General features: G+C 37.3%; 1 protein-coding gene across 9 annotated transcripts in view; it reads right to left on the reverse strand.

Moving 5' to 3' along the window:
• The window catches only part of Rapgef6 (Rap guanine nucleotide exchange factor 6), a 194,136-nt gene that overhangs the window by 79,516 nt on the left and 89,507 nt on the right, over window positions 1-25,113 (reverse strand). For all 9 annotated transcript variants that reach the window (XM_074057169.1, XM_074057172.1, XM_074057168.1 and 6 more), the window contains 5 exons: window positions 11,977-12,108; window positions 3,123-3,300; window positions 1,767-1,903; window positions 1,357-1,515; window positions 674-826 (listed from right to left, as the gene is read on the reverse strand). In XM_074057169.1, the coding sequence (XP_073913270.1) occupies window positions 674-826; window positions 1,357-1,515; window positions 1,767-1,903; window positions 3,123-3,300; window positions 11,977-12,108 (759 nt within the window). The remainder of the gene's footprint in view (window positions 1-673; window positions 827-1,356; window positions 1,516-1,766; window positions 1,904-3,122; window positions 3,301-11,976; window positions 12,109-25,113) is intronic.

Genomic DNA, 25,113 nt, shown 5'->3' on the forward strand with positions numbered 1-25,113 from the left:
CAATCCATTTGCCACTAACAATGACACACTTAAAAAGAGATAGTTATGTATTATGTCTTCTATTCTGACTGTAATTGCTCTATTTTATATGCAGAAGTTTTCAAAGAGATAAGGAGGAGGAGGAAGGCAAGAGTAGGGGATGGCAGGACTCAGAGGAAGGAAAATAGACTCTGTAATTGTGCAAAAGCTTTTGATTTACCTCACTTAGCCCTCATTTTTCAATTAAGAAAACAGGGTTCAAACAAGTCAATGCTGTATCAACACTATGGAGACTTGGCAAGTGTCTGTATCTTTATCTCAGACTCCTTTTGTTTTTGTGGTTGGTCCTTGAATTTTACCTAAATATTGCTTGCTATCTTTTGATGAGACCAACTCCCACTATCAATGGATTATAAAATGCAATCTGAGAAAGAATACTTTGATCAGTGTATTATAAAAATAACAATGTGTTCATATGGATATTAAATGGCAGTAAGTTATCCTTTCATCATTAAAATACGTAAAAAACCAGCTTGGAAAAAGGCAAGAGAGTCAAGATATTTATTTAAATTAGATTCCAAAATGCTAGCAAATTATCCTGCATTACTCAAAAGTGGTTCAAATCTTTATTAAAGTAAGATAAAAGCTTTGAGTAAAGCTATTAATGTCTAGAATAATAAGTAAAAATACCCACCTTGATTACAATGTGTCCTTTCCTGGTCCCGCTGCGGTCTAGTTCACGGTGTTCATGCACCATAACAATTTCTCCCTCTTCCTCAACTTTGTGGGTATTTTTTTCCACATGATTTAAAATTCTCCAATAATCCTGCTGGGCTATGCAGACAAACTGTCCAAGAATAACATGGGGACAATTAATGAACCTGTAGTACATAACTATATCACTGTGCACCAAGGCAGAGTACAAAGGCAAGAAATCAAGTGGCATCAGCTCTTTTTCATTCAATTCCTTTAATCCTTAACAAAAATCAAGGTGAAAAAATTTATACAAAAAACGACCAAAGAAGTCAAATCCTCCCGCATTCTGTTCTAAAAAGGAGAAGTGAACATCTACTTCTCTCAAAATGGACACTTTGCAAAGAAAACACAAAGCAGGAGTAAGTCAGAAACAAACAACTCAGAAGTTCCTACTTCTTTCCTTTTTAAAAATAAAGACTCTGAGCTTGCTAATGTCAGGTTTCCAGCGCTCAGACAAACTAGCATTCTCTCACGAATATTTGAGGCAGATATAAAATGTAGTTTCCTTTATTAAATACATGCTATGGAAACTCCTAATCCTCAAATAATGGTATTTAATTTTGAGGAAGAAAAAAAAAGTTTCAGCCATTTTATATCTAACAAGCAAGAGTATCTGCTTACCTGACAATCATCTACTTTAGTCCTGACAATTCCACGCATGTACTGCCTATCCAGAGTAGGAGTAATCCCAAAACTGTTTCCCATGAAGAGATTTTCAATTTTTCCATCTGGATGACTAATTTCTACAGTGCCGTTTAAAATAACATACCATGAGTCAAGCTATAGAGAAAAACAAAGGTTTTAAGAATCTTTTAAAACAGATAATTGTATGTTAACTTTGAACACAGCAAAGCAAAATAAAAAATGTATCTCTTCAGTAATTATAACTATCCCAAACTCTGTATTCATTTAAAACAGTTTAAAATTCAAAAGTCAGGATTTATATAAACTTATGGAAATTAATTCTTCTAAAGTAAAATTAGTAAACATTGGTATTGATATTGAATAATATGTGTTATTTGCTAACCTACCTCTTGCCCATCTTCCAGAATAACAGCTCCAGCCTGTTCCACCACTTCAAAAATCATCACTGAGCAGAGCTCTCTCCTTACAGACATAGTCATGTTCGCAAAAGCAGGGAGCTGGTGCATAAACTCAAGTAACTGTTCTATAAGAAACAGAAATATTAGTATGAAGACCAGAAAGGATACCTTAAACATGCTATGAAATCCACAATACCCAATTTGCTAACCAACTTATGAATTTATGCTACTAAAGAAGAGAAACCCAGATATGACATGACTATTGATTTAAAAAAATCATTTAGTTTACATATATAGTCAGACTCACATATAAATATGGGCATGTTGGAAGATAGCAGAATTCACAAGACAGAGGTAAGAAACTATACAGGTTCAGATAAAGCTGGACAGTTCATCTAATTTGCCTAGTTTGAGATGCCCATCTATAGTGGTGAAGTTTAGTGATATCCTTTGAACTAATAGATTAGTGAAAAAGCCTTCTGTCTAATATTACCAGGCTAGAGTTTTGTTTTTCTTTTTTTAAATGCTATTAATAAATGTCAGTACATAATTAAATTAGTGAATAATAAATGTGAATTCTACCTGGAGATTTGTCAAATCAACTAGGTAATTGTCTTTAACTAGTAATTGTCTATGGGTTCCTTAGGCCATTCTCTGAAATAGATACATGAATGATAAAGATATATATATAAATATATATATGGGAGAAACACACATAAGCAGTTAGCTAGAAGCATTGATAGAAATGACTAGAAGGTAACATCAATATCACAGGACATTGCTGCACTATGTTTTAAATATCTTATGGACATGAATGAAGGGGAATCAGTTTAGTGCAATCAAAGTTTTTATTTTATGAACTGTGGCAGCCTCAATGATCCAGGCCTCCTGATATTCATATCCTTGTACAGTCCTCTCCCAAATATTGTATCAGGGTTGCTTGGTGTAACAGAGTTTGACAGAGTGATGATGTGTCATCCTGAGGTCAAATCATAAAAGACATCGTGGCTTCTGTCTTAATTCTCCCTTGGAGTACCTGCCTTGGGGGAAGTCTACTGCCATGTAGTAAGGCATGGAAGCAGGCAATGAAGGGCCCTATAGGATGAGGAACTGAGGTCTTGTACAAATTACAGCCTCTGTGGACATTCTAACCATCCCCTCAGAAGAGATACTGAACCAGAACTATCCAGCTAAGTGCTCTTGAATTCCTGACCCACAAAAACTACAGAATAATAAATCTAAGTTGTTTTAAAGCCATTATGTTTTTGCATAATTCGTTAAGGAGCAACAGGTAACTATATAAAAATTGTTACAAATTCTTATATGAACAGACTTATTTCTTACCAATGTCATCATCAGTTTTGTCTGCTGGTTCTTTTTCAAGACATTCTCGAACTAGATCTCGCCCCTGCAATGGATCTGTTCGATCAATCTCTTCCTCTTCCTCTTCTTCATCCTCAGAATCAACAGTTCCCTCTGGAAGACGTGTTAAATCTACATCTCCTACCTCACTCTCTGTAGCCTACAGAAAGAAATCTCAATCACTACCATTTCATGTAAAAGATGTTGTATGTCACAGCTTGAATTATCCCAAACTAGCCCCTTCCAAATATTATAAAAACAGTAGGCAACACTGCTGTATTAAGAAAACAATGAAGGGCTGCTGGAGTGGCTCAAGCAGTAAGAGTGCCTGCCTAGCAACCATGAGGCCCTGAGTTCAAACTCCAGTGCCACAAAAAAACCAAACCAAAAAACAAAAACAAAAACAAACTAACCCCAAAGAAATTATAGTTATTTATACAATTACATTATTATACAAATACATTATTTATATAATGCCCAAAATATAGGCTCATATTTTCACATTATGACATCTAGATGATAAGTATGAGCTGGCGAGTATAAAATGGTTAGGAAACAAATCACCACTAGACATATTAATAACTGTTTCCAAACTGGGTGCCAGTGGCTCATGCCTGTAATCCTAGCTACTCAGGAGGCAGAGATCAGGAGGATCAAGCTTTAAAGCCAGCCTGAGCAAACAGTTTGCAAGACCCTATCTTGAAAAAAAACCCATCACAAAAAAAGGGCTGGTGGAGTGGCTCAAGGTATAGGCCTTGAGTTCAAGCCCCAGTACTGCAAACAAACAAACAAAACAAACAAACAAAACTGTTTCCAAAGTACATTTATATGTTAATGCTTCTTAAAAGTACAAAGCATTCTAAAATATGAAGTGTAAGAAAGAGAAAGTATAATAACAACCAGTTTATGAAGACCCATTACTCTGTGCTGGGTATTGTAAGAAAGACATTATTCTTTCATCATAGAGACTTAAAACAGTCTAGTAGGGTAGGTAATCAGGTAAATTAAAAATAGAAGTTTAAAAAATGATAGCATAGTACTGAGAAGTACTACAACAGACCCAGCACAAAGGACTGAACAAATACCCATCACTTCCCAATACCTTATTGTTGGATCTTACCATGTGCAAAACTGAGATTATTCTAAGTAATCTTCAAAATGAACACAGACTTAAAAACTACAATTTTGGACACATACTCGTGCCAGACATCTTTAAAAGAATTAGTAGATTTTTAAAAACTATAAATTAAAATGTCAATCACAGAAAATAATAAATGTGTCTGTTTGAAATAAAATTGTCTTAAAATAGGTATTAGGTAATATTTCTGAATATTATATATTAGATTCACATTGTAAATGGAAAAATATGAATATTAAAGCAGTTACAGAAATAAACACTCAGGAATTTCACAATGCTAAATATGAGTATTAGTAAAGATGATAGGGGCTTCATCCAAATATTTGTCATCTACTGTTGTGAATACTAAAAGAGGCTCTATCTTCTTTTGGAGACTGCTGCTTTTCTCCATCTTAAACCCAGAGATTCCAGGGGAAACAGTGCCCTGTACCCTAGCTATGTAATCTAAGGTAGGAAGGGATTTTTCTCTGGATTTTTATAACTGGAGTTAGTGTGTCCTTTCTTCTCTGATTACTGACTTGGAAGACAATCAGGGCAGATAGTTTATACCATGTGGAAATGCTTTTCTGTCGTGGGAGAAAAATAGAATGGATACAAAGAGAAGGGGAGGAGACAATGAACAAGAGAGGCAGAAATGGAAAGGGACAGAAAGGCAAATACCAGTAAAGCAATAGAAATAAAGCATGCAAAACAGAGAAAGAAAGAGAATGTCATGCACTGATCAAAGAACATCTGTGACAGAGATGGTCACAGAGAAAGAAAGGGAAGAAACCGAGCAAGTCACAGACAGCCAAACTTGAAAGACAGGCAGGGGTAGGCACACCAGCAAGCATCCAGGCTCTCTGTGGCCAGAGCTGCTTATGCTTTTTCTGTGCGTCAATAGATTCTTTTTGGCTTCTATTAATTCAAGTTAGGGCTCTGACACCAGCAACTGAAAGTATTTTTGTTTTATAAATGCATGACAACACTTCCTCTGGATTTCTGGACAGCTTTAAATAGTAGCTGGTTAGCAATCCAGACTGAACACACAATTTGAGATCTTTAAGATTAGACAAAGTAGCTTTTATCAATCTACTATGGTCTGGATGTCTGTGTCACCTTAAGTTTTTTTGTTCTTCCCTTTTTTTGCAGTGCTGGGGATCATACTCAAGGCCATACATTTACTAGGTGAGTGCTTTACCCTCATCCCCTAAAATTCTTATATCAAAATCCTAATCTCCAGAGTAATGGTATTAGGAAGTGGAGTCATTGGGAAGTGATCAGATCATGAGAAAGTAATTAGGTTATGAGAACCCTCAAGAATCTGCTAGCACCTTGATCTTTGACTTCCCAGCTTCCAAAACTGCAAGAAATAATTTTCTACCACTTATAAGCTACCCAGTCTATGGTATTTTGTTATGGTAGCCTGAATAGACCAAGACAGGGTCATACATTATTGGTTCTATTTCACAGCTAGCTAGCATACTCTTATAAAGAAAAAATGGGGAAGCTTAATAAAGAAGATGAGTAAACTTAAAGAAAGGGCAATAAAGACAAACCAAACTGAAGTAAAAGAGGGGAAAAACCAGAAAAAAAAAATAGCAGAAACCTTGGTTATTAGTATGATAATATTAAAAGCTGGTATAAAAATGTGAATCAAAATATTTTCCATATTCATTAAGAAAGGGTATGCAGCAGATTAAGCCCTGGCCTTTTAACAACACATGGGATACAGTAAGCCCTCAGCAAGATGATGGTAAATGAATTAAGCTCAGGGGAGAAAGTATATTGGTGACAGAACTAGTAAGACAACTATGAAACTTCCTGTGTGTTTTCCTTTCCTGTCACATGAACGAATCTCTATATATGTGTAAATACAATTTGGTGAGGCAGACAGTCTGAGGTGATTTTCTGATGACTTGGCCTTCCCCAAATAAACCATCAGAGGATATCCTTTTCCTGTTTGTAGCCAGACAGACATGAAACTACAATGAGAGGAACCATAGATTAGAACTAAAAGTTATACAAACTTAGAAAACCACATTTTCAAATTTAGGGCAAGTATTAAGCCAGAACCTCACATTTTTAATGTGAGGCAGGCAGACTAAAGAATAGAGACTGCCTTGTATAATGAAGTTTAGTTAGTAGATATTTTCTGCATTTCCCCAGGAACCAGTATTAGATTCTACCCTCAAATACAATTTAACTTAAAAAAAAATCTAGATTACTTCCTGAGTGCCAACACTGTGCTTGACACAGCATGATGTGTTAGTAAAACTCTGATCTCCAGAAATTTAATCTGATGATGAAAAATGTCAAGTTTATAAGTCACTATGAAAAAAGCATAGTAGAAAAGTGGTAAGAGCCACAAAAAGCCCTGCTGTGTCAGGACACAGATAATATTCTCAACATAAAGACAGGTGGTAGTGAACGTTTGGCAGGGCAAGGCTAGCTGAGATGACAGAAAAGCACACCAGTGACTGGTGAGACTGGTACTAGAACTTATAACTAGAACTGGCTGTCAGACAGGAGTTTTAGGAACATGTTTCTTTCCCACATAGTAACTACAAGATAGGGAGGGAATGTATGTGTGACTTGGGCTGAAAGAATGAGGTAATAAAAAGGCAAATGCTTTTATTTAAGAGTCAGTATTTCACAATCTTCCAGCTCCTGGAGAAGATTGAAATAAACAGAAAACAGAATCTAGGAAGAAGCACTCCTTGTTCTTGAGTACTCTCTGAATATGCATAAATACTCTAAGAACTTTCTAACATCTTAATGAATATTCGTAGCTAAATTTTACACTAATCTGAGTAAACATATTCACACTGGAATCACTGCTTCCATTTTTTTTCCAGACTGTGCTAAATACTATATTTTGAATCCAGTCCAAGGGCTTTTTATCTTATTTATCTTTTTTTTTTTTTTTTCCAGTACTGGGGTTTGAACTCAGGGCTTTGAACTTGCTAGGCAAGTGTTCTACCACATAAGTCCTTTTCGCTTTGGTGGGTTTTTTTGTTTTGTTTTTGCCCTTTTTGCCTGAGGCCAGCCTCGGACAGTAATACCTCCCAATCTCCCCCTCCCACATAGCTGCCATTAGAGGTACACACCATCACCACCAAGCTTGTCTGCTATAACAAGGTCTCGCTAACTTTTTGCCAGGGTTAGTCTTCAAGGGTGATCCTCCTCATCTCACCTCCTAAGTAGCTGGGATTAGAGTGAGTGAGACACTATGCCTGGCCTTTGAGGGTTTTTATTTATTTAAAAAAAAATTTTTTTTTTTGCGATACTGGGGTTTGAACTCAGGGCCTACACCTTTAGCCACTCCGCCAGCCCTTTTTTTGTGTTGAGTTTTATTGAGATAGGGTCTCATGCACTATTTGTCCAGGCTGGCTTCAAACTGCGATCTTCCTGACCTCTTGCGTCTTGAGTAGCTAGGATTACAGGCATGAGCCACCGGCGCCTGGCAAAGACTTTTATATTTAAACTGTAAGAAATGAAAAACTCTAAAGAAGGCCATGTGTAGGTATCTAGCCATACATTTAGCTATATAAGATGGTATAGATTTTTCCTGTTAGTATATATTTCTTATCTCTTCAACTCTCCAAATTAAGATTACTTGCATCATTTTTTGCATATGACTTTGATTATACTTTTATAAGGTAGGTGCTCACATTTAAAATATATCAAATGTTGAAATATGCATAACCATAACCAGACAATTCAAACGTTGCTGGCTTAGATATCAGCAGCATTCATCTGTAACCAAAGTGTGTGATCACACCTTTAACCAGGACTCCTCCAGGGGAGTCAAGGGAAAGACCCAGGGGTCCAGTACTGATACTGAACTCCTCTCTTCCCTTTGTCTCAGTCTTGAAGATCTGGCTGGAACCCCTCCCCAGCCACAAAGTTCAGATGAACGGTATTCTTAACCTTATCCATGGATTTTTTTTTTGTAAACTGCAGATCTAGTCTAGAAATCTTGCATTTTGGAGGTGTATTTTATTGTTCTATTATAATCTCTTCTAATTCCTTTTACCCTTTAGCAATTATTCATTTAACTTTTCTCCCTTCTTTCTTGTACTGGGATTTGAAGTCAGGGCTTCATTTTGCTAGGCAGGCACACTGCCAAACTTGAACCATTCTCACAGCCCTCTTGCTTTAGGTAGGCTCTTGCATGTTTTGCCCAGGGCAGCCTGGACTGTGGTCCCTCTACTTCATGTCTCCCACATCCCTGGGCACATGCCAACATGCACTTTTTTTGAGATAGGGTGTTGCTAACTTTTTGTCCAGGTTGGCCTACCAAATTCTGCCTCCTATGCTCCTGTGTAGCTGGGATTATAGGCTTAAGCCACCACACCCTCCATCCTTTCTTTTGCAGTGCTGGGGTCTGAATTCAGGTCCTTATGCTTGCTAGGCAGGTATTCTACCACTTTAAGCCGTACTTTCAGACCCTTTTTGTATTAGTTATTTTTCAGAGAGGGTCTCCTGTTTTTGTCTGGAGCAAGCCTCAGACTACAATTTTCCTACCTACAGTCTACCACATAAATGGGATTATAGAGATGTTCACCACCATGCCTAGCTTATTTACCGAGATGGAGTCTTGCTAACTTTTTGCCTGGGCTGGCCACAAAATGTGATTTTCTTGTTCTCTGCCCCTTGAGTACTTGGGATTTCAAGTTTGGGCCACCATAGGCTCAATGCATTATATTTTTCAAAAAATGTATGGACTCTGGACTGGAGGTATGGCTTGCTTTGCAGTGTGAAGCCTTGAGTTCAAATCCCCACTTCCACAAATAGATAAATGAATAAATAAATAAAAAAGAATAATTTCGGCTAGCAGAGTGGCTCAGGTGGTAGAATGCCTGCCTAGCAAGTGTGAGGCCTTGAGTTCAAACCACAGTACCACTACCAAACAAACAAACAAATAAAAAATATGGATTCTATATGACCTTCTGGAAAATGCAAAATTGTAAAGGTAAAAAAAAGGATTTGGGTGGTCATGGGGTGGAGGGTAGGGATCAGAAGAGGAAAATGACTACAAAGAAGGATAGAGGACTTTCTGAGGTAATGGAAATGTTCTATGTCTGTACTAAAGAAGATGCCTTTTATAGTAAGCATAAACTATACAGTTAACATGAAACATGCACACATACAATTAATAGTTTAGAAGGCAGAACTGAGATTGCTTGGTGCTGATTGTGTTGAGTGAGGGAGGACGGTCAATAGTAGCTTTCAGGTTTCCGGGGTATAAAACATGTCTTCTTCAACATCTTATAATATGGAAGACAGCTGGCAAGATACATACAGTTTGTCCAATCTTAAAATGAATCTCTTATAAGGCAGAATGAATTGTGGCTGAGTGTTACTGAGGAAGGAAGACACATGGAAGGTTGGAATCAGGGCAGTCAAACGGAAGGCATCATCCTGCAATAAAAAACCTTCACCCAACACTTGTGGGCATACTCCAGCCCCTGCCTCAGGGTGGCCAGCTAGGAGTGGGCAATCTGTAGATGCTAATCCAGTGTAGTGCTCAAGAGGTCTCCCAGCATCTTTGTAGCTGTATACAGCCCATCCTCAAGTTCAAAATGAAGCACTGATCTTTACAACTCACCTTGAATCTCAATATGTACACTACTATCCTTTTTGTCCTTCTCTCACACTATCCAGGACTCTGCTCTTTGCTCCAAAAAGATAACCATCTCTAGCTCAGAAATGGAAGTCAGGGAAGCTAGGTTCCTATAGTTTGACACTGCGTGCAGTGTCTCTTAGCAAGTTCTATACATTTCCACTTATCCTGAGAGAAATCTATAGCCACATCCCTTAACTTGATCGATTTGCAATTGATTCTTCCCAGGGTTCCGCTCTCCCGGAAAAACACAGAAACCAGAAGACAGCTGTACTTTGGTATGTCAGAACTCTTACTTCTTCCACAAGATACTTCACTGGGGGGCAGTAAAATGCGTTGACCCCAATAGCCACACAAACACATTAAGTGGCCCCAGAGCCACTGCATTATTTTGAGTTCCCTTTTCTTTATCTTCTTTAAATTCCTCATTCTGTCTACTATATAGATGCTACAACAATGACCTTTTTGAGAAAAGTCACACATAAACTGAAAAATGCAAGCTTTTTTCCCCCCCTCTCCATCTTGCATTGCCCTACAAATTTCCTTTCAGAGGAAGGCTAATTTTCCTAAAATATCACAAACTGGGTAACTCAGTAGAAACCGAGCCTAAAATGTTTTCCTCAGAAAAGAATGAATCTGTTCCTACAGAGCTGAACTATATGGTGGCCACTAGCCAGATGGGTATTAGATATTTGAAAAGTGCCTGAACTGAGATGCGCTGTGAGGATGCAAACTAAATCATTCATAATGTTAACACATCGATTGCATGTTCAAATGGAAATATCTGTATATACTGCACTAAATAAAATTTATTACTAAAATCAGTTTTACCTGTTTCCTTTTATATGGTTAATAGAAAATTTTACACTTTTTTTTTTTTTGCTGAGGGGGAGGAAGGGAGAAAGTCCTGGGGTTGAACTCTGGGCCGTAACAAGCGTTTTGGCACTTGAGCCACACCTCTGAAAATTTTAAATTAAGCATGTGGCTCACATTAAACTTCCTTCTAGTCATCCCTGAAATTCAAAGTAAATATGAATTCCTGAATAAACCAACCATCACTACCACACACCCTCTAGTTATGTTTTATGTTCTACACCCATAATCTTACAAAAACCTGTCACTGGGGTTCAAGACAAAAATTATCATACCTCCGGAACTGTGTCAAACATTTTACCTCAAAAAGAGGCACTGGACTGGAGGCTTGGCTCAAGTAGCAGACCACCTGTCTAGCAACTGTGAACACCTGAGTTCAAACCCCAGTACCAAAAAAACCAAACAACAACAAAAAAAAAGTGGGGGGGAGGGGAAGGTGGCACAATGTATACACATGTAAGTAAATGTAAAAATGATTAAAGAAGACGAGAAAAAAAAAAAGCAAAAAAAAACCCTAAAGCCATTTTGAGTTGCAATAAAAAATAAATTGAGTAAAGAAGACATCACAGAAATTCCACCATCAGCATCATGAAACACTTACTGCACTGGTCTGAACCTAATTTGGGTTCAACCTCAGTAGGATGGCATGAGGATTCTCTCAGTGTATGTTTGCTCCCAGAGTCCTCTTTGTATTACAAAGATCACTGAAAATCTCATTAGGTTTGTAACAGGCTCCACTGGGGTTTTTAAAAATGGAAAAGTCCATAAATATATTACTTTTCTATTTAATTCGTGTTACACAATATAACACTTTAAAACACAAAAGCAACTATAGTTTTTTTCATGACTTCTACATACGAAAGACTTAAACAATTATAATTAAGATCAGTCTTTTTGTAAATTTAAGCTCAGTTGTTTCAAAACCTTTTTGAACCAAAGCAAGCATTTTAGATTAATATGGATGCACCTGCATAAAAGAAATACAAGAGAATACTATAATCATACACTGCCAGACTGTAATGAATTCTTCTTAAAAGACAGATCACCTCTTTAATTAGAATTGTAAATTTGAAACAGTATGTAAAGCACACTTTCCCAGACCTTATGTCTGAATTTCACATTCTAATTTAAAGATACATGATCATCCAAAGCATAGGCACAAGGCATTCTGCAGCATAAGAAAAGTAGTTTGCACAGCACATAACCTAAATTATTACCTGATAGATATCAGACAAACTGCTGCTCCCAGAATCACTGGCAATGCTACAACCAGACTGACTAGAGGACACGTGAGTCACCTGCGGGTGAGGGTTGTCTGTGAGGTGCATCTTTGTAAGATCAGCTGGAAGCTGAAGAAGAAAATATAACCTGAGTTATTTTAAATGTCAGACTTTTCCTTTTAAATACAGAGTGTAACTTTTGCAGCACATTTTGTTTTATATACACAACTGTATATATAATAGGCATAGAAAAGTTTAGAAATCCTTTTTAATCTAAATTTTCCATTCTTAGCAAAAATCTTTTGAAATAGTAAGAACCAAATAACTCTGACTATAAACTATTAGACAATCCTAACAGTAGTAAGCTCACTGAAGTTTACCAAAGAGACTGCCATTACTAACAGCACTTTAGGAGAGACTTGGCTCCTGTTTCCCTAAATAAAAATATCAGCTGCTTCCATTGTAAAAGGTAGGAATGCTATTAAACACATACCCATCTAGTCTTTGAGGATGCTTTACTCCCAAGAATATTTTCTGACTCCTAAAGCGCTCAGGAGGGTGAGAAGCACTTTTGAAAGTCACTGGCTCAAGGGACTAAAGTTCAACTCTAAAGCTCAGCATGAAAGTACCATCTTTTGACTTGGGCCCTGGAAAATAAATTATACTCTAGGAATTAAGTATAACCCAAAAGCAAACTGACACGAATTTTACAATCATCAAGGTCACACAGGATTACCAGTGTGTATAGTCATCTGTTAGAAGCAAACACAACTACTGTTACATACGTTTGCCTTTTTAAAAAGACAAAAAACAACCCTTTTAATGGTACTGCATTAAACTTAAGAGCTTCTGCATGGCAAAGGAAATAGTCACCAGACTCAACAGACAGCCCACAGAATGGGAGAAAATCCTTGCCAGCTACTCATCTAATAAGGCACTAATATCCAGAATCTATAGGGAACTCAAAAAACTCAGCCCCCAAAGAATCAACACCCCATTGAAGAAATGGGCACGTGAATTAAACAGGAAATTCTCAAAGGAAGAGTACAAATGGCCCATAAATACATGCAGAAGTGTTTGACTTCTCTGGTCATAAAAGAGATACAAAACAACACTTAGATTTCATCTCGCCCCAGTTAGAATGGCCACAATTGAGGGTAATAACAACAACAAATGCTGGCAAGGCTGTGGGAAACAGGAACCCTTATACACTGCTGGTGGAAATGCAAATTAGTGCAACCACTATGGAAAGCAGTATGGAGATTCCTTCATACTAGAGACAGAACTGCCGTATGATCCAGTGATACTGCTCTTGGGCATCTACCTCCCAAAAAGTAAGACAGGATACAGTAGAGACATCTGTACACTGATGTTCATCACACCACTATTCACAATAGCCAAGCTCTGGCAATAACCCAAATACCTTACAACTGATGAATGGATCAAGAAATTGTGGTATATATACACAATGGAGTATTACTCAGCCACAGGGAATATTGACATGTGGTTTGAGGGCAAATGGATGCAACTGGAGGACATCATATTAAGTGAAGTTAGTCAGGATCAGAAACACAAAAGCTGCATGTTTTCTCTCATACATGGACGATACATCCAAAGATAAACATACAAAAAAACAAGCATGATCCTAGACAAAATCAGATGTAGAACATGTTTGTAACAGTGGAGCTACTCTATGGAACTTGGGGAAAGAGGGAAAGGAAAAGAGAATGATAGAGTATCAGTACTATCTACCTTCATGAGATGTGAAGGTAAAAGGTGCTGAAAAACGGGGTGGGGGGGCGGGAAGGAAAAAGGGGATAAGGGAAAGCAATCAAAGGAATTAAACAGACCAAAGTAAAGCACACCCACAGTGGGCATACACTGAGACAACTTAAATATTAATAATGAAAACCAGGACTGTAAAACAGGCACAGTGTGTGTGTGGGGGGATACTAGTGGGAGGGGAAGAGTGAAGGAAGGAGATTAAGGTGACGGTAATATATGGTTGATGGACTTCATATACTTACATGAAACAGAACTAAAAAAACCTCTTCAGTTGCCTTGGGTGGGATGGGGAGGGGGCTGAGGGGAAGAGACGATGGGGGAAATGTAAGTAATATACAATATAAGTCTGATTGGAATTGTCACTTCAAACCCCCCCACAGTATAATGACTATATCCTAATAAAAATGTGTATATATATATACACACACACACACACACACACACACACACACACACACACACACACACACATATAAGACCCTTTTAAAACATCAAAGTCATTCTTGGCTCACAGGTCATATAGTTCACTGGCTAGATTCAGTCCATTTTAGGGACTCATTATACAGAAAAAAAAAGACTAAATTTCAGCAAAGGAAAAACTAACAAAGAATGAAATGAAAATTCTAAAACTTAAATATATAAATTACAGAGCCAATAGATGAGCTCAAGAACAGATTTCAGATAGCTAAAAAGAGACTAGAAAATTCAAGAGATACCGTTTTTTCCATTGTGGGGGGAAGTGGGGTATGAAGGAGAATAATGGAAGGGGTACATTCAAGTATGACATATTGTAAGAACTTTTAAAAAATGTCACAATGTACCCCCACCCAGCAAGCACAACAAATAAAAAAAAAAAAAGAAAGGAAATTCAAAAGCCAGACACTGGTGGCTCATGCCTACAACCCTAGCTACTTGGGAGGCTGAGATTGGGTAGACCACAGTTCAAGCCCAGCTCAAGCAAATAGTTGACAAGTCCCCAACTCCAAAATAACCAGAGCAAAATGGACTGGAGGCTGACTCAGGAGGTAGAGCACCCACTTTGCAAGCATGAAGTCCTAAGTTCAAATCCCAGACTCACCCACCATAAAGGAAAAGGAAATTCAAGACTGGTCTGGAGAAAGTGAAGCCTGGGGGTACAAAGGGTGAAGCCAGGAGAGAAGAGGTAGGAACATGGGATATGCAGTGAGAAGATGACATCTGAACAATCAGTCATAGAAAGAGAGGAGCGCATTTAAGACACAGAAGCAGGGTCAGCCCCACTGGCTCATGCCTGTAATCTCAGTTACTCAGGACACTTTAGTTAAGAGGATCATAGGCCAATCCTGGACAAAAATGTGAGACCCTACTTGAAAAATAACTAAAGCCAAAAATGGTTGGGGGCAGGGATCAAGTGGCAGAATGCCTGTCTAGCAAGTGTAAGGCCCTGAGTTCCCAAGTACCTGAAAAAAACCAAAAAAAAAACCACCAGAAAGCCAAAAACAGAAGTAAGATGTTGGTCAAGAATTTCCCAAAACTAACAAGAACATAAAGTTATACATTATGGAACCATAAGAACTCCTGGGAAGATAAAGAAAGCAAAACCATACTGTCGGAAAAAAAATGAAAGGCAAAGATTTAGTCTAAAATCAGTCAAGGAAAAAAATTGAAAGATCACTTGAAGAGAAGCAAAATCAACCTGATGGCTGACACCTCAACAGAAACTGGAAGACAGAAGATAATGGAGCAATATTTTCAAAAGCTACAGTCCTATATCCAGCCAAATAGTCTTCAAAAAGGGGGCAAAATAAAGTCATTTTCAGAGAAATTAAAATAGAGAAAATTTCTTTCCACCAGCCTTACTGAAGTCAACTGGGAGAAGAAAATTGACTGCAGATGGAAGCTTCCAGATGTAGGAAAGAAAATTGATGAAAACAGGAAATTCGTAGATAAATCCACATGAATTTTGAGTGTACAATATACTAATATTAGTATCCACTGAAGCTTACAATATTTGAAGAAGAAAATATATCAAACCAACAGAGAATATATGCCTGGAGAAGGGAAAATGAAGTGATCAAAGTGCTGTATGTGCCTCACACTATCCATGGAGTTATAGCAGGAGATGGAAAAATCCTGCAATCTCTGATTAGAAAAAAGTATAGTAAAAGAAAGTGTACAGTTGCCAAGTTAACAGAAGAGAAAATATAAAAAAGCTAGAAAATATACATCAAACAAACACAAATCAGAACAAAGCTGATATAGCTGTGTTGATATCAGGTAAAGTAATTTTTTTTATTGCAAAGTAACAGTAAAGTTTAATAGGAAAGGAATTTAGTATAACAGGATAAAAGTGGGAAGAAATAGGAGGAAAAAAGGGAGAAACATTTCCTGCTCTTCATACAGGAATCCAGAGAAAAGATCCCACCTAAAGTAAATTTTGAGGCAAAACATTACTAGAGACAAAAGGGAACATTTCACAATGATAAAAGGTTTACAGTAAATGAATATGCATTAAGAAACAGTATTTATATGCGTAATGTATGATCTCACTTGTATTTGTAATAAAAAAAGTCAGGCTCACAAAGTGAGAACAGTGGTTACTAGATACTGAGGGTGGGAAATGAGGAAAGGGAAGAAGACAGTGATAGGGTATAAAGTTTCAGTTAGACAAGAGGAATTAAGTTTTAGTCAGCTATTATACAGCACAGGAGCCATAACTGGTAATAAGGTATAGCTAAGAGAGTAAATTTTAAATGTTTTCATCACAAAGAAGTATTTTAGGTGACAAACTAATTAGCCTATCCATAAATATATATACTTGTCAGACTTTTAAAAATGTAAACAATGACAACACAAAAGAGATGAATCTACACTACGCTGCGAAATTTTAATACAGATTTCTTCACAATGGACAAAATAAACCAAAATAAAAAAAGATGTGAACATAAGTAACAAACTTCACCACAAGTACTAAAACTCAAAAAAACAGAACGTACATTCTTTTTGAGCATACATAAAAACATTTGTTAAGAATAAGGTAAAGCTCAAATAATTTTAAGAGTGAAACCATACTGAGAATATTCAGTAATCACTATGCAAATAAGGTAGAAATCAAGCTGGAGGTGTGACTCAAATGGCAGAGTGCCTGCTCAGCAACTGCAAAGACCTGAGTTCAAGCCCCAGTACTGCATTCCCCGAAAGGTAGAAATAAGTAACAAAAAGGTATCTAGAAAATTATCAAACCTGAGAAATTATAAAACAATCCTCCAAACAGCCAGTAACAGTTATAATCATGTCACATTGGACATAAATAAAAGTTTAAACATGATAAAACTTCAAACGCTATAGATCAAAACATGTGGGTTAAACCCATTCTTAAAAGGATATTTATAGCTCTGCTGTATTAGAAAATGCAGCAAAAAAAATAAATCAATGAGCTAAGGTACCTAATTATAATGCCAAAATATTCAAATTGCATAACTCACCTTTTACAATGCAGAAATATTGACGTGTATGTCATAGATCAAAGATCTTCCCCCCACCTAATCTGTATTATTTAGATACAAAGAAAAAAAATCTCATCTAAGAATAAAGTCAATGAAAAAGCAAAGACTGAAAACAGTTTTAAAATGTCAGGTGTTTGGTTGGGATGTCTAGGTAGTATTATGTAACTTCAAGATCTGTACAGAAGTAAGAAGACCAAGGAGAGGAAGGTCATTCATAAAAGCAACACAACAAACCAAAGCCAGAAGAATAAATCTGTAAACTGGCTTGGTAATAGTTAGAATGTACTGAGCAATCTTCATCCTCACTGCTCCCTCAAAAAGCAAGTATTATAATTATTATTCCTTTCACTGATGAGGAACTGAAGCAGTATGATTAAGCAATTTTCCCCATCTCATACTCAAAAGTAGGGGAGTTAGGATTCAAAATCAGGTCTAAAATTGATTCTAGCACTCTCTATTATACCCCACACTTTGTGCCAGAACACTGGGATGACATAAAGATGAAAGCAGATTGGCCCTGCTTTCAAGGAGCATAATCTGAGAGTAGAGAGATTATAAGCAAACATTATCTGCTTTCTGCATCACCAAGAAAATTTAAGACTTACTTCATATAGGAATTCCCTCAGCCCATGTAAGGGATTGGAACAGTAATAATGGTGACTGTCATTAACATTTAGTGCTCCGTATGGAGTGAACATGTGAACTGTAGCAAATATATTCTACATGCCTTTTACATTTAATCATCGTACCATCAGAAAATGTAGATATTATCATACACAGTTTACAGTTCAGGAAACCCGGGCTTAGAGAAATTATAAAGGTTGCTCACAGTCACACAGCCAGAAAGCAGGGAAGACACCAGGCAGCTTGACTTTTAAATCCATCCATTTCTTTTTCCCAGAAAGTTGTTTGACAGCCAATAATTTCTATTTTCTTTGCAATAAGTGAAGCAAAAGGGAGAGCTATTTTTCTTTCAAAAAACTGTTTCCCTATACCTTCTCTATTGTCTCTTAGCTTACTGCTCTTTCTCCTTTTCTACCTGATCCAACCCAGAAAACAGCTGACCATTCAGCAGAAAACTGAAGGGATCCCATAGTCCCTTCCAGGTTACCAGGCCTAACAAAATTTTCCATTTTCCACAGATGCCTTCATCCATTTCTTACACCTGCTGTGCTGGAGATCATGTCCATAAAAAACAAAGTTGTATTTGGGAGGACAGGAACGTTCTTTTGCTAAAAGCTTGAATACAGACAAACTTTGGATAAACATAGAGGGAAAGAGATGTATTGAGGAGAGGCTAGAGGTAGACTCTAACCATAAATCCAAGCTAGGCATTTTGAATTTCATTCCTTTGGGCTACTGTAGCTTTCTAGGAAGGCCAGTGACATAACAATAGCCATATTTCTCAGATTAGGTTTTGCTGCAGTAATAAAGGGCTCCAAAATCTTAAATGCTTGACCCAGCAATGTATATATATTGAAGACTTAAGATTCTGCATAGGTACAGGAAACTCCTTAGTACAAATGTCTTATACACAGAGACTCAGGTATCTACACTGCTTTGTCTTTTGGCTCTACCCTCTCAATATGGGGATACTGAGGTCACGGCAATACAATAGATGGAAGAGACTGCTAGCAATCAGAAAAATAAAAACAAACACTTGTTTTCTCATTGGATTGGCAAAAGAAAGTCTAGTAATATCAAATGTGGGTGTGATATGACTATACATACATATTTTGAATTTCTTCAATGGTTCCTGGCTCACAACTCCTTCCTAGAGGCAGATCATACAAACAAGATTTCTTCTCCAAGGCAAGTCGTAGAAATGAGCTTTCCCCAACCTGTCTGTCTTAGAGCTGGCCATAAAGAAATTCTCTTATCCATGTTGTCTGATCCTAGACAGTAAGACTCCCATTTCACAAGGGGTCCTGTCCCCTATGTGTGAATATGGAATGCTTAAGGATCTGAGCACAGGCCTTGCTAGATTTCCCCCACCCAGTCTATGAGAATTACATCATACCTAACTGGATGTCTTCTGGTCCCGGTCTAGGTAACCCTTGCTAAATTTCCTGCCAACTAAACTTCCCTTGCCACCTCTTAAGTTTAAGTTAAATACAGAAGCCTCAAATAAAGGCCTCTATCTACAAGGGACCCTGAGATAGGCTTCTGTGAGAAGGCCCTGACTGTTGTCCCCTACTGATGCCCTTTTCTAGCTCAAAGCAGCCAAAGAATGGTCATTGCCCCTTTTCCCTAATAGCAGTTAGGGTTACTTCTTCAGAGGGGGGAGTGAGACAGAAGGGTCCCTGGAAACCTCCATTATGACCTCTGTCACCTTAAAAGGTGGAAAGGAAAGGCAGGACGAACAATGTGAGGATCAGAACCAACCAATCAGAACGTTGCAGGCACAGCATACCACAATGCTGCTTTCTGCACACCAGCTTTGAGGGGCTCTACTCTCCTACTTTATACACTTTTCTATCTCAATAAACTCTCTTACTTTACTTAAAAAAAAAGAAACGTATCATACCATTTTGCCTAATTACATTTCTACACAGTTGTTCATGCTTTAACATGCCTGTGCAATGGAGTCTCAAAAAAAGCCCAAACAAACAGGAGGAGGAAGTTCCTGGAGGCTGGCATGCCCACAATTCCATACCCAGCCTCCACGCCTTGCCCTATACATCTCTTCATCTGTATTCTTTGTAATATTCTTTGTAACAAACCAGTAAACCCAAGTGGTACCTAAGTTCTGTGAGATGCTTGAGCAAATTAACTGAACCCAAGGAGGAGGTTGTGGGAACCCTGATTTATAGCTGGTAAATCAGAAGCAGAAGTAAAATAACCCAGGACTTGCTATAGTGGAGGGGGCAGTCTTGGGGACAGAGCCCTCAACCTATGAGGTCTGACACCAGCTCTGGGTGGATAATGACAGAACTGCTGGTAGCTGGTGGCTACTGCAGGACTGACTGCTTGTATGGTCTGTGGGAAAAAATCTTCACATATCTGGTGAAAGAAATGATCTATGTGGTAAGAGTATAATAGGAAAAACTGAGTCTGAGTTGGTTTTTTTTTTTTCCTCTTCAGTATCTTCAGAGTAGGCAAGTCTAGGGAGGAAAAATAAAACATACAATATTCTCATAAATTGTTAATGTGAGTATGAACTGGTATAGTCACTTTGGAGAGCAATGTGGGGAACAGTTTCTATAGTGAACCTATATAGGATAACATTTAAAATATATAACCTCATGGCCCCCTTTGGGTATCTACCCTAAACCAAACAGGTGCACAAGGAGGAATGTATAAGGACACTCCCTGCAAACAACTTCTGAAACAGTTAAAAGAAAACAAAACAAAACAAAACAAAAAACCCAACCACTATAAGGAAATCATAAAAACTGCTACAGAGCCTATTATGGAATAGTTGTTCCTTAGTATCCAAGGTGGATTGATTCTTAGCTCCACTGTGGACACCAAAATCCATAGAGGTTCAAGTCCCTTCCATAATAAGATGTAGCATTTGTGTAGAACCTACCCCCATCCTCCTGTATACTTCAAATCATCTTTAGACAACTTATAATACCTATTATAACACAAATGCTATGTAAGCAGTTGTTATACTATTGTTTAGGGAAGAATGACAAGGGGGAAAGGTCTATATATGTTCAGATGCTTTTTTTGTGGCAGTCCTGGGGTTTGAATTCAGGGCCTTAATGTGCGAAGCAAGAGCTCTAACACTTGAGACACACTCCCAGTCTCTTTTGCTTTTTACAGGTTATTTCTTGAATAGGGTCTCACATTTTTGTTCAGGCTGGAGTGAATGGAGATTCTATTTATTTATTATTCCCACATAGCTGGGATGACAGACATGTACCACCATGCCCATGCCCCAGCTTACTGGCTGAGATGGGATCTTGCTAACTTTTTGCCTGGGCTGGCCTCAAATCATGGTCCTTCTGATTTCTGCCTCCCAAGTACCTGGGATTACTGGCATTGGGCCACCACATCCAACCTAGATGCAATTTTTTTGCAAATACTTTTTGATGCATGGTTGGTGAATAGCTCTGAATGCAGAACCCACAGATATGAACGGCCAACAGTATTATCCAGTAGTTAAAGGCTTGAGAGAGATTGTTGCAGTTGAACCTCAACAAATCTCCAAAATGACTAAAAAAAAGCAAGTCTCCTATAAATATTTTAAAGCATAAAAACAACATCTAGGCTTAGAGAAAGACTAGGGCTGGTGATACAAAAGGAATTGTAGGTAATCTATAATAGCCACTTCCTAAAGAAAGTATTCTTCCGGTCATTCTTTTTCTCTTGTTTTGAGATAGAATCCTGATATACTGCACGGGCTGGTATCAAACTTGTAGGCTCAAGTGATCCTCCCATCTTGGCTGGCTGAGTATTAGGTGGCAATAGATACCATACTTGGCTTCTCTATTAACTGAATTTTTTTTCCAGTACTGGGGCTTGAACCTAGGGCCTTGTTCTAATACTTGAGCCATGACCCCAGTCCTTTTTTGCTTTTAGTGTTTTTTAGATAGGGTCTTGTGCCCTGTGTCCAGGTGGGCCTTGGATTTGCCTTTGAGTAGTCCATAATATAGGTAAGCAAAACCATGCCTGGCTAAAATTTTTTCAAAACTAAAGACAAGTGTGCGTGATTTTTTTTTGTTAACCTTTCATTTAAAAATGTTGGGAATGTGCTAAAATTCTGTAACCCTTAGCAACTAAGGGCTGCTTAAAATATACATTTTGTTTTTTATAATGATGAAAAATTTAATAAAATTCAAAGATGAGTTTTATTACAATGACTTGTGAGAACTAGGTGCTAATATACTTGATATTTATAATAGAGCTGAGAATAAACATTTAACATAAATTCAATAGAAACGAAGTAGAAAGTGAAGTAAATTAGGTAACAATAAAGTATCTCAGAAGATAAAGATCTGTAAGAGAAGCTGAGAAATGAATGCAAATCAAAATATTTCTGTGTTTTCACTCCACTCCTTTGAATGCAGAACTCATGCCCTTTGTACCTCAAAAAATACTTTCATACCCACGCATAAACTACCAGATGAAGACTTGGCATAGTGATGCCTACCTTGCACACAGTAGACACTCATTATATATCTACAGAATAAACGAATGAGTATATTTTGATTTCTGAACACTATTACTGCTGTTCAGGTTTCCATGGATATCTGAACAGATGAAATTTCAGCACAGGCACAATCTGTATTTCATACTGAGTAGCACTTCCTAAACTAGAATATTAGCCCAGGAGATAAAATTTATGCAACTGAAAATTAAAAAAATTTAAACAAAAGAATTCCATGAATAAGTTGGAAAACAATGCCCCACTGTGCCTTACAACAAACACATTATATGTGTACGCCAAGAAGTCCCACAATAAAGAAATTTGTTTCACACACACAGTATTCTCCAAACTTACTTTCTCCCAAAATTCTTATTAGCATCCTACCAGTGTAATGAACAATGATTTGTGAAAATACCATATATCTAACGAGAAAATACTTACAGAGCCATTAGTGCTAGGTTAAGATATGGTCATGAGGAATGCTTTCAGCCTAGAAGGGTGTGTGTACATCAACTTGAATCTGGGTTAGTACAATGTAGGCATGAAAGGCTTAACAGTAATGTTACATGAATGTTCTAGACTCTACTGCATGTACAAATAACTTCTAAAGAAGAAAGTGTGCTACCTGAAACTTTTGGTCCTTTACAGTCCACATGCAAGCATCATGTTTCAGAGAAAGACATTCGAAAAAGTCTAAAAGTATGAAAAAATATTTACCTAAAAATATTCTTTTAAAATTGCACAATTTCCCTAAAAGAACAGCATTTGTCAAAAATCACTATTAATTCCAAACTTCATCGTTAAGACTTCCTTTTTAAAGAGTAACTAACTACTTGATTATAGAAGCACTTTGCCCATTCAGAAATCACATGTTAACCATAAAATGACCAAGAAAAGCAGATGACTCTTAGAAACATAACAAAGTCCTTTCGTTCCCATATACTGCTTATAGGAAGACATTTAAGAGTGCTGCTCTGTATTAATTACTAATTTATTGTAGATATATATGAATTTCTAGCATGCTTGGTGGACTAATTTCCCATTTGGGGAGCAAGGAACACTTAATGTAAACCTAATGGTAATCCTAACAAAAATTCGTAAAAGTCTTGGAGTTTGGGAGATTATTCAAATCACTTAGAACTTATTGTCACCTGGGTAGAGAGAGTAGCAAGAATAATTTTCAAGATGAGTCATGGGGATAATCAAGACTAAACATATTGAGTAGTACTGACAAACACTGTAACTGCAGCATCCAAAAAGTAACCCTAATCACATACATTTCAAATGTGACTAGATCAGACTGAGACATGCTGTAACTGTAAAATACATATTGGATTTAAAAGATCTGCTACAAAAAAGTAAAATATCCCATTAGTAATAATTACATTTTTATTTCATGTTGAAATAATATTTTATATAGATTATTATTAATTAAAAATAATTTTACCTATTTCTTTTTTACATTCTAGTTCTGTGAAATGGCATGCAGCCAGAGAGGCTCGATGACATGATGCATTCAGAAACTGTAAGCAGACCAGAATAGCTTAGGTGTTTTTTTTTGCAGTGCTAGTGATAAATTTCAGGGCCTTTTATATGCTAGGTAAGTTCTCTACTCCTGAGTTGTATCGCCAGTCCTGGATGTGGCATTCTTATGTGCTTAGATTTCCTGTACTAAAAGAGAACTACTGAAGAGTTGTAAGCAAGAAAGTTTGCTGGAAGAGATGTACTCTTTAAAAAGATTACTCTGGAAAGATAGAAGATGAAATACGAGAGAGAGAGAGAACACTAAAAAACAAACAACAAGCATTCCAAGATCTAAGAAGCAGTCTGGAGCCTGCTTTACGGAGAATCTAAAATCTTTCACAAACCCTGTACAATCTTAGTAGAATTGGATCTATGTATGTATGTATGTACGTATGTATGTATGTATGTATATATGTATCTATCTATCTATCTGGAGGTCATAGCACTGTGCCTAAGGCTCATATGAAATTATAGGGGAAATATAGAACATTTATTTTCTAAAATGGGGGAGGGCAATGTTGTTAAATGATTTAATTACTAGTAAGAGTTTTTCAAGTCTACAACATGTTTCTCCTCATTTTGTTTTATTATTATTATTTTATTTTGTTGGCAGTACTAGGAATTAAACTCAAGGACTCTGCCACTTGAGCCATGACCCCAGGCCTTTATGTCTTTTAGTTTCTTTTTTTTTCCAGATAGGATCTCATGCTTTTACCTGGGGCTGGCCTCAAACCGTGATCCTCATCCCCATCTCTGCTTCCCAAGAAGCTGAGATTACTGGTGCATTTTATGATTTTGAAGCTATAGAGAAGCTTTTAATCAATATTCACAGCTAATGTTTATTAAAAGGGAATGCAGACAGGCTTGTTGAAAAAAGAGGAAATCAGTATAAAAATGCTTGTCAAGTTTGAGAAGAAGTAAGGATACCATTGTGGCTGGAGTGAATGATGGGGAGTATAATAGGAGATAAGGGGGAGAGAAAGGTATCATACTGTCTTCTAGGTCATGGTGAAGACCCTGAGCTTTATTCTAAAGAGAAGTCTGTTAAGAACGGAGCAACTGACTGTATCAAATACTGTGGATCAGGAAAAGTAAGGGCCAAAAAAAGACTTGACGATTTAGCAGTACATAAATCCTCTAATGGTCAGTGACTAGGAGTGCCTGAAGGAAAATAAAAGTCATAGTAATAATACCTTCTCTATCCAGTAAACAATTACCTCAATCAAGCAACCCTACCAGACC

The sequence above is a fragment of the Castor canadensis genome, chromosome 16 (assembly GCF_047511655.1).
Source record: "Castor canadensis chromosome 16, mCasCan1.hap1v2, whole genome shotgun sequence".
NCBI lineage: Eukaryota > Metazoa > Chordata > Mammalia > Rodentia > Castoridae > Castor > Castor canadensis.